An 11,084-nucleotide genomic window follows, 5' to 3' on the forward strand; every position below is an offset into this window, starting at 1 on the left:
TCTCTTTTATGAAATGCTCAACATAGAAGCAGACAATGTTTAGGAGTCCTGAAGCTGCCACTCAAAACTTGGGTGTAGTAAGATCCAGTCAGAATCTTGCATGAGCCACATACCCTGCATCATTCTCCTCAGTGCACACCCCCTCAAATTGTTCAACTGTCCATTAAATTAAAGTACTGAAAATTGTAAGGTGGTAGAATGCGATTGTTCTGGTCCCACTTTTTTTTCCCCAGCCTCTGCAGTTTTTGGTCTAGGCAGTGAAATTCTTTCAGTATAGGTGTCTATGTACTAGACGTTCCAGAAACTTAAAGAAGCCCAGTTGCTTTCTTTCCAAGTTCTCTAAGAATGAATTGCTTTGCCAAGAACTCTTTCTACAATAGTCAAGATCCCGAAAAGATGAGGTGAGTTAGCCTGCTGACATGGTCTTTGTTCCTTTGGTTATACAGTACTGTCCTAGTAATTTGACTAGTCAGCAAATCCGTGGTCTACAAATGATCTTCACAAATTATGATCTCTAGGCTGGGACTGTTTTTGAATTTACAGCCATCTTGATGGAAGTTAATTTTAGTTAGTTTAGTCAGTTAAGACCCCAAGACACTGAGTTTCACAATCATCACGGCCACAGTGTCCTTCTTTTGTTCCAGTCATTGTAACCTTTGACCTTCTGTTTTAGTGAAAACATCCATGCAGTGTTGAGAAGGTTTTTGTTCAACTTTGCCAGTTACCTTCAAGCATGTGTACATGTAACTGATATTTTGCTACAGGATCTTCAGCTGGTTGCTTAAAATGTCTAACACTTTGAATCCAAGTGGATTTCAAAGCTAGTCAGCATGGTTGCAGCTGGATGATCATGTCAGTGTGATCTATGAGAGATCAGTCACACATGTGCGTTTCTGTAGGAAATGTGGATTTAATTTACTTTCCTTATTTTAAGCATGCTCATTATACTAATCCTATGTATGTACTACTCCAGTAAATTCATTGGGTGCAATGAATTTAGTGTAATATGGCAGATTGTTTTCAATATCTTCAACTTATTTGGGAATTGTGTTTGGCAATGATGTCCTGTTGTGTTTTTGTCAGGCAAGAGCAGCCAGCGGCATAAAAGGGTTGTTTCACAGAAACCCAAAGCAGGCTTCCCTGGACAGTCACACTGCTGTACAGCACAGCCGTAAGAACCCGTTTGGGGCCCACCTCCTGCGCCGCACGGCCAGTGCACCTACCAAAGGTCAACCCAAAATCAAGAAAGGTTTACCAGACATTGCAATTGACACCAAAGACTACAGCTCAGAGGGAGCTAGTGAGGAACGAGAGTCCGGGGAGGGAGAAAAGGCTTCTGCTGCTACCTCTCAGCACCACAATGGGGATTCACTGGCACCCCAACAAACCAAGGGACCGTGGAACCATTCCGACACAAATTTTCATCCCGAGGAAGGTAAAGGTAAGCGCTCGTTCTACACTCAGCGACGACCAATGAGTGAACCTCTCAAGCGCGCCATTCGGCTCCGCATTCATGATCCGCTGGACACGAAGCCAAATGTGTTTGCACGTTTCGCTGTTAGCAGCTCGGGCAGTGTGGGGATGTCCTCCAACTGCATCACATGTGTGACTGGCTCAAGGGGGAGCCCAGAGGCTGAAAGAGAGGGTCAGGTTGAGCAAAAGTCCAAGGTGACAGATGGGGAGAGACCAAAGAAAAGTAACCACTCTTCCTCATCAAAGAGACAAGTCCAGTCAGAACCTGATGCCATGCCCCGGTCCCTAGGTGCCCAGCCCAACGTACAGCAGGTTCCTCCCACACCCAAGACTTGTATGGAGGCCCAATTTCAGTACTCGCCCATGCCATTCCCCAGATCTAAGTTCAGACAAACACTTGGTGCCCAGTATATCCACAATCGACCTGGTACGTCACAGAGGTACACCCGTTCCTGCAGCATTCCCCGCAGACGATCCTCCAATGCTGTTACACCAGCACCAAGCCTCGCACCAGACTGCAGGAGCACTCACTGTTGGCAGCAGGCGACACCACCCAACTATGGTGCTGTTTATGGCTCTGTACTCACTAAACTGACATACAGTGACATGAATTCAGGTCTCTTGCTCAGTGACAGTAGTAGCTGCCAGAGCTTTGGCAGTCTGAGCAGTTTGGAGTCTCTTCCTACGCTGCCCCCTTGTTCTATTCTTGACACCCGGAAGAGGGCTGTGGGTACCCTTCAAAGAGAGATGAATGCCCTGTTTGCTCAGAAAATGGAAGAGTTGCGCCATAAGTCTCCAATGTTCTTTGCTGGTAAGATGTATCTGAGGCAGATGTAGAACTCACCAGGTAGATGGTGTGCTGTAGCAGTATTAGTAGCACGTGCTGTCAGCTTTCCCTTTTGCCGTTAGTTAGATCTGTGTTGTGCAACATGCCTCTGATAAAATGAAGTCAAATCCAACCCTATCAATCATTTCTTAGAGTTCAGTAGCTTTCATCAAAGCCTCATGATTGAAATTGTTTCAAATTTGCTTATGTCGTTAAAATCCTCTTACTTTACCCACATGCTTGACAGATGAGAAAAATGGTAAGTTTTTTGTCTAGAAACAATAGTAATCATTCAATTTGAACAAAGTACAAAAAAACTCAAACTAGACTCTTTTAATTTGTCAAGCAGGTGCTTGTCCTAAACTGTTTTTAGAGAATAATTCAGGGGTATTAAAGCATTTAGTTCAGTTCAAAACATTTCTAAAGATAAGGCAAAATGTGGTAGTAGATCTATTAATTACATAAAATTGCTCTGTAGGATGCTTTGGTTAATGTTTGAAAGGTTAGCTTTAGCAAAGTCTTCATAAAAGTTTAAAAAGATCACTTTTCATGATTTTCAACTACTGTATTTTTTGCACTAAAAGGCGCACTTTAAAGCCTTTAATTTTCACAAAAATTGACAGTGCTCCTTATAATCCGGTGCACCTTATGTATGAATTCTTGTTGTGCTTACTGACCTAGAACCGATTTTATGTGCTACACGGTGCTCAAAACTCGACTTTGGTAAGCTACGAAGCCGCACCGCTTAACCCTCCGGTTACGTTCACCCCCACCCCTTACTTTAGTGTTCCCGGTCAGTTTTAACAGCTCTTGGGTTAACATAAGAAACATTTTTCACCACCAAATTCTGTTCAATGGGTGGGTCAATGGGTCGTTCAGCCTCGCGGAGTAATCTGGGTCCTAAACGCCGTCAGCCTCAGGTCCCAAAGTCAATCACTGATAGTTAAAAACTGTCTAAAATCTTTCATCTTTAATAAAATGATCAGCGTTGCTGCTTTACCAGGTGTAACAATTAAGTTTAACATCCAGGCATCCATGAAAACAGAATTTATTACATTTATGAAATTTAACAGAGTTAGAAGTTAGCAGGAAGTTAGCTCGCTAGCCTCCACCTAAACATGATATAGCATGTTCTGACTGAGAGATTTCTGAAACAAATTAAAACGTACAGCTCTGTTATCACTTCCAACATAAATGAAGACAGAAAACTAAACAGCAGTGACGTTTGTAGAGTTACTGAAGTTGGGCTAGGTGGTATATAATGATGTGCTACGTGATCGCTAGCGACACAGCTATGTTAGCATAACATAAAGACAGTGAAGCTGGAGGATGAACGTGAACTTTTTTCCAATCGATGAAAGTTAACGTGAGGGTTCCTGATGGTTAGGGACAAATGCAATCGCATGGCAGGATGCTGTAAATAAACCAAATAAACCAAACTTCAGTCAGGAGAACAACTGAGATAATCCATCCACAATACGAGGTTGGTGATTAATATACTGCAACAACATGGGAATAGAGCAGCTGTGATAGAATTCAACATTAATGAATCAATGATACGGAAGTGAAGGAAGCAAGAAGAATGAGATGAGTAAAGTTTGACTTAACTGACTGTTTTGTTTCATTTAATGCACCTTATAATCCAGTGCACGTTATGGTCTGAAAAATATGGTTTGTGTGGATGCGAAAGAAATTATTTTTTGATCGGGCAAGGATTGCCCACATCCATCTTAGAAAATGTTGTTCAAGGACATCTGGTGCTTCAGAGATGTGTTCTTCTATTTAAAATATAGAAATACAAAGAATTTGCCACCAGAACAACTATCCATGGAATGTTTCATGGGTATTTGTTTCGGATTCTGGATTTTGCATTGAATCTTATAAAACCCTTTACTTTACTTCACCATTGCATTTAATAGCAATCAACATATATTCAGCTTGAGTCCTGAAACCGAGAATATTTTAGGTACTTAATTGACAACCGCTGAGTCCTGCGAGTCACGAGGTACTGGTGTCTGAGTTATGTCCACACAATCCCCCTTTGAGCCACACATTACATTTTTTAGAGGAGTTGACTTCCTTATAAACACCAGCTGTTCTACCTAAACTGACTCCCCTTGAGCCCTTTGCAGTTCATCATGTGATTGCCATTGCTGTTTGATGAACCTTATGGGGGAAGCAAGTTTGTGTAGGGAGCTGAATTACAAGTTTTCTGGCCTGATTACAAGCTGACATCTGTTAAGTCATATGATGCTGGCAGATAAATCCTTTCTAGCAGCGTTATCTATTATCTTTCTTTTCAGTCTAACATGGAGAGAGATTTGTTCTGATATGGAGACCAGTTTTTGTGAGGATGTTTTTTCTTCTGTCCAAAAAGCTGTTTCCTTGCTTACAGTCTTTCTCTTCTCAGTTTGTCTAAATTACCCTTTTCCCTCTGTGTCCCTTTTTGCATGCTCTCTTTCCATCCTAGTGCAGAATTGAGAGGATGACCAAAGTCAGGTAAACTTTGTTAAATGCATGCAGCCTCTTAAATTCATCCATCACCAACTTTTCTCTTTCCCACCATAGTTGTTTGTTCTCATCCTGTTCTCAAAAATACTGTACCTCACCAATGCACCAATTCAGCTTCATCTGTGTTTAGGGGTTTAAATAGAGACTTGGTGTGGACAAGTGGAAAAGACAATTCATTAAACTAATGTCACAGGACCTGCATGATGTAGTACAAAAAACCCTTAAAAAATTTAAAATTTAAGTTGGTCTGTAATTATCATTTAAAAAAAAAAGTGGCTAAAATATTTGAAAGTCCTTATATATTTCCTGGAGCTTTTAAGGTTATAGTGAAGTTGATGAGCATTAACATCAAGCTATGGGAAAGTGCTATTGAAGCTAGGTTAAGAGGAGAGGTGATCATCATATCTCTCCTATGGATCACGTTGAACTTATATGGCTGTAAGACCTAGATACCAATGGTGGTCTGGGATTGGAATATTTAATGCAATAGAGTCACTGCATTGGGGCGTGATTTGAGCAAAGGGTCCATGAGCACCCCAGGACGTAGGAATAAAGAGAGACCACCACCCCAGAGCCAAGCGCTCTTTTTCAGGTGTGCTACAGTAAGTCTAACACTCACAGTTTTCAGCTGAAATACACCACAGGGTGATCAGCCCTTTTTCCTGCTGCGACAAAACTACCCCCAGCCCTGTGTGCAAAGTGTCAGTCCTCAGAATAAACGGGAGGGAAGAAGTTAGGTCTGGAGCAGGGTTTCACATGAAACACCACCTGGCATTGCTGCATCCACAGGACCAAATCGGGGGCAACTTTCTGGGTGAGGTCTGTTAAGGGACTGGTCTGCTCCCCAAAGTTCGGGACGAACCAGCCAGCCCCAAAACTGCCTCACCTCCGTTTTGGTTTTGTTACAGACAGGATGCAATGACTGCTGGCCTCGCCATCTGAGGGCGCACCTGTCTGCCTCTCAGGTGGTAACCCTCATACAACTGCAAACATTTTCAGGTTGGCCATGAACCCCGAACCCCCACCTCAGCAGAGACTACATGACTGCAGCCACCTGCTGCACATGCTCTGCACAGATGTTACTGTGAATGATAACATCATCCAGGTAGGCGGCAGCTTATGCAGTGTGTTGCTGCATCACCTGGGCCAAGAAGAACTGGAATGTGGCCATGGCTCCATATACAACCATATGGAGTAGAGAAGGCTGTTTTTTCCTTAGACTCTGGAGACAAGGGAATCTGCCAGTGGTGCTTGGTCAAATCAAGTATTGTGGAAAATTGAGCAGTTTGTCAACCTGGAGTATGGGATACGCATCAAACTGTGACACCACATTTACCTTGTGCTAGTCTACACAGAACTCTACAGAATCCTCTTTTCACCACAAGAACCAAGAGGTCATACCATCCACTGTATGGCTCTTATATTACTCCCATCTCCAGCATATCAGCCAATTCCTTCTGAAGTATTTGCCTTTGTTTGTAGGTAATTTGTAGGGCAGTGAACACATCGTCATGCCAGGGTGAGTTTCAGAATGAGAAACTCACCCTTTCTTAATTAGGTCCAACACTCCCCCTGGCTCCCTGCCAAATAGTTTAAAGGAATAACATCTTGTGGAGTCCTGGGATGATAGATGCTTGTCTGAATAGACTTAATGCCCAATAATTCAGCGCACCAGTGTTTGCCGCACTGGCCAATCAGTCTCCAGACACCTACATGATTCTGCTGTGGCATTGAAGATGTCCAGGAATGCAGATAATCTGTCTCCCATCTTGTCCAGCATGATAGCTTGTGCTGTGGGGAGCTGTGAGGGTGGACCCATATCAAGCCACCAGGTTGTCCAGAACCTGAGTTTCACACTTGGCCTGGACCTGCAGGTTCTCCAGCTGCTTAAGCTGCACTGCCTCCTACTGTCGGTGTATTGAAGCCAGTTCTACCACCACCTGAACCAATGTGTGCACCAGCTGCACGGGCTGTCGGTCCAACATCTTCACGTTGGGGAAAGTTGTGTGCCAATTTAGCAAATTGCTGCTACAGGAGCTGCACCATCACACACTGTGTCTTTGTTCAGTGTTTTCTCTTTTATTTTCACACAATTTATTTTGTACTGTTTGCTTTACATCACTGCCCGCCAGCTGTGGTCACTCTCCTCTTCTGCCAGTTCCATTTCTTCTACTGCATAGTAGTCCCACACATCGTCCCTACTATTGTATAAATATGAGAGACATGGTTTGGCAACTACTGACAGAAGCGTCTCCCAGCCTTCCCTGGCAATGCCCCTGAACCCACCTCACTGCCCCTCCCCTGCAGTTAAGCCATACACCAATCCTGCCACCACAGCAATAGCACTAACAACAAGACAGGAGGCAGAGCTAGAGGAAGCAGAATGATCAGGAATAAGAATGAGTACATCAAAGGGATAGCTTAGGTTGACCAAGTTGGAGAGGACAGGTTGAGATGGTTTGGACATGTGCAGCAGAAGGATAGCAGATACTTTGGCCAAATTATGTTGTATATCAGGCTGCCAGGGGGGAGGAAAAGAAGAAGACCTCAGACAAGGTTCATGGGTGTAGTGGCAAATGTCATGCAGAGAGTTTGTTTGACAGAAGATGATGCTAGTGACATAATGAGATGGAGCCACTGTGGTGAACCGTAAAGGGAGCAGGCAAAAGAACAGTGCAAAAATTCAGGTCTTACACTGGGACGCCATTATTCTTGCTAGTGTTAGCTAATACTGAGATTGTAACTTTAGCTTTCTGTCATTTTACTGGCAACATTGAGAATAAGCCATTGTGCCACACAGCTAAGATACAACTGCCTGGTTATTGTTGTTTGACAACTTTAGTGCTTTAGGGCATGCTACTCATTTCTGAGCAGAAATGAGTAGCATGCCAGATTATTTCATCAGCTTCATGGTACTGACTTATGTATGATTTCAAAAGCATTTATTTTAGCCAATATTAAATTATGCAATATACAAATCATTAGCATGTCAATATCCAAGCTGATACCAAATACATCAGATCAAAAGATCTCCAGTTTTCAAATTGATTAGGTTTTATCGCCACTAGGTCAGTATTGTGATCAAGCTTATAGAGTTCCTTCTTTTTTTCGACAGATTGTTCTACAGTACACAGACCAGATGCCCCTCTTCCATTTCTTGCACTAAACCCCAGAAGACACCGAGAGCATTCGTTCTGTTCATCCTGCCTCCACTCAGGAAGAATATTCACATCGCTCCTCATTTACATCAGTACATTCAACACAGCACACCATTCCTTCAAATGGGATGGTACACAGTCCTATTGTGGTGAATGGAGATGCTATGAAACCTTCTACAGTTTCCAAAACCACATCCCTCTTCCTGGCAAACCCTGTTGAGAAAATGTTACTATCAGGATACAGTAAAGACCCCAAAACCAACAAAAACACTTATTTTTACATGGAGCACAAATCAAACCAAACCAGGACACTACAGCAGAAACAAAAAGTGATTCAAGAGTTAAAGTCTGATGACCAAGCAGAGCTACCTCCTCATGCAACCGTGTCGGCTAGAACTCCTGCAGTCCCTCCAGCTCAGATTAGGAGAGCTTCTTTTAGCCAAGTGCCATCTCACATTCCAATAAGAAGAACAAAAAGTGAGGGCCATGCTCAAGGAGATGTAACCTCAGCTAGGTTGGCTCAGTCAGCAGTACCAGAGATCTGTGCAGATGCTACCGTGAATGATTGTTTTTGGAGGAAACTGGAGGCAGGCAACCACCACGGCAGCATATCATCCTCCTCTAGTATCTGTTCAAGTGACACTGCCATTGAAATCTCTCTAACCTGGCCAGAAAGAGTCTCAACAGTCTATCTACAGCCAGCAATACCTGTGACGCTTCCTGGGCCAGCTGCTGTCACCCAGCGTTTGTCTGCGACGATGCAAGAGCAAGTCAAACCTCAATCTTTAGCAAAATGAGTGCCCCAAAGATCAGCTTAATCTCTGTCTTCTGCAGAACCACTGGTAGAGTGAGCCAGCAGAGTGAGTCAAAGGAGCCACACCTGGAGCCAGATCTTCATAGAGGAACTGAAGCAATCTTCATCACCTCCAGCTACATCCACAACAGCTACAGCTTCTTTGTCCAAAAAGCCTTGGAGATCTGACCTCTGATGACATATGGTGCAACTTTGATAGTAAGTACCACAGCATCATCTGCAGTTTCACTGTTAGGCAAACCAAAGACCAATTCCCAAATGGCAGCCCACAGAACTCAGCCAGTCACTTTACAGAACACTTACGGAAGCTGACTGATGTGGAGCCCCTGACTGCTGGAGATTTCGCTTCACGGGTCTAAAGAATTCCCAGAAGAGCAAGGTGATAAGACCCTGGTTCGAGGGACTGCCTCCAGGAGCCAAAGCAGAGTGTGCTACATTACAAACCGGGCCAGGGAGGCCCAGGAAAGACTGAAGCTTCAAAGTGTTCCAGTACAGAGGTGCAAGCTTTAGGCTTACTCTTAGCACTGGTAGTAGCCCCATTGAGGAGCTTGGAATCCCCGAAGGTGCTTGTTTCATGTCCCAGAGTCCTTGCAGATGCCCTGCACATGCCTCCCCTATACAATCCCAAACCTCCACCGACCCTGAAAACATTACAGTTTCTTTTTTGCTCTCTAAGAACTGGCTGACTTTAAACTGATTGTAAGAGAGAAAGCCTGAAACTAGTATGGAATAAATTTGCTCCAGCAGAAAACTTTTTATTTTATTTATATTATTAATATTTTCTTTCTTGTAGAAAAAGCTGCAAATCTTGCAAAATACTGGTCTAAAGAAAGGTGTTTTACCACTTATTAGTAATCCATGAACAATCTGTTTGACATTTAAATGTTGTATATTTTGAACCAATGATGTACATTTTTTGTGCAATCAGGAAACGTCTTGAAAATGTTCAACAAATACTGAAATCTGTTTGCACAAAATGTTAGATATTTTCCAGAATGTGTTTAGTGACAAATACCAGGAATTTTTTTTTTTTATGTTGGTTTCGTTGGCTATCATTTGCTCTCATGTTCAAGGGTTTTATTCGTTGTTTCTTTTTTTTTCTTTTCTTTTTTTTTTACAAATACAGTAGCAATACACGTTTACATGTTTTTCAAAGACGTGTTGTTTTTATTTACTTGAAGTGGAATAACTTACTTTGGCTGTGGTAAAAGTTAGATACTATATGCATTTTTATAAGACCGTTAATCCACTAGCAATATTTTTTAAATTGATGGCATGGTATCATTGTGGAAGATGTGTAGTTCAATGCTAAAAGCCAAGGTTCATCTCATGTTTTTGCTGAAGAAAGGAACGATTCTTAAAGTTCTTCATTTCTCTTTGTGTAGTAGTTACAGTGTAATTTGACCAGGTTTTGCTAACATTCTCATCTGTGGCATGCTGCAGCATTTAGATGCTGTGTTTTGAAGCAGTGCTGTACTACCAAGTTTTAGCCCTTTTATGCTGACTGCATGTCTTTTATGTACTGTAACCTTTATCCGAATCTTGTGCTTTTTTTTGCAAATATATTTTATATGAAAATTAATATTCTAAACACTGTTTTTATCGTCTAATGATGATCAAAATGGCATCATGTTTGAAACCCTGCGTTTCCAGTAGTTTGTGATACTAAAATAAGATGAAAATTATGCATTTCAAAGCACGTTTATTCATCAGCATCCTGTATTGTTTGTTTGATTTAGACATTGTGAATTAATGATCTGAATAAATCTTAAGTTAATAATACTGAACATTTCACAGCTCATTTATTTAATTTGTACTTAATCTTGTCTGCAGCCGTCTTAGTTTTTTGACAAAGTCATTAGCTGGGTTAATTCAGCCTTGCACAAGGTGACATGTAAAAGCCCTTGGCCTTGGTTTTGGCAGTGTGCTGGCTTCTCTAATTATGGACTCTGCTTGGGTCTGTGTTTACCAGCCATCACCCCTTTCAACCTTTGGAGGGGAAAAAAAGAACTAGACCCCCTGCAGGAAGACAAAATGTTCCTTGAAGCTTCACAAGAGAGACAAACTTGTTAAGAGATCAGATATTAAAAAGAGACAATACTGTGCTTTTGGACTGGTTTTGGAATAGAGTTGTTGTTTAACTCGGGTTATTTTACTTGTAGCTAAAATATACATTTGCACACAATCATAAAGTTTCTGTTTGGAACACTTCCTAAATTTGGATTTGTGCCTGTTTCCTTGAGACTAGCATTTTCACACTCAAACAACTTTTTTCGTCACAAGTTCCTAGCCAGTGAGTTAG

The 11,084-nt window shown here is 42.2% G+C and overlaps 1 protein-coding gene across 1 annotated transcript in view; it reads left to right on the forward strand.

The window, feature by feature from the left end:
* Nucleotides 1-10,555, forward strand: part of plch2a (phospholipase C, eta 2a) — a 67,798-nt gene extending 57,243 nt beyond the window's left edge. The window contains 9 exon segments of the mRNA XM_086278939.1: nt 1,084-2,306; nt 5,810-5,915; nt 8,028-8,619; nt 8,622-8,726; nt 8,729-8,791; nt 8,830-8,930; nt 8,932-9,129; nt 9,131-9,261; nt 9,263-10,555. Of these exon segments, the coding sequence (XP_086135065.1) occupies nt 1,084-2,306; nt 5,810-5,915; nt 8,028-8,619; nt 8,622-8,726; nt 8,729-8,791; nt 8,830-8,930; nt 8,932-9,129; nt 9,131-9,261; nt 9,263-9,479 (2,736 nt within the window). The 3' untranslated portion in view covers nt 9,480-10,555.
* Nucleotides 10,556-11,084: the final 529 nt, after the last annotated feature.

The sequence above is a fragment of the Aulonocara sp. 'chitande type north' Nkhata Bay genome, linkage group LG20 (assembly GCF_057382095.1).
Source record: "Aulonocara sp. 'chitande type north' Nkhata Bay isolate Kocher_YH1m ecotype deep benthic linkage group LG20, A_spYH_male_GT1.1, whole genome shotgun sequence".
NCBI lineage: Eukaryota > Metazoa > Chordata > Actinopteri > Cichliformes > Cichlidae > Aulonocara > Aulonocara sp. 'chitande type north' Nkhata Bay.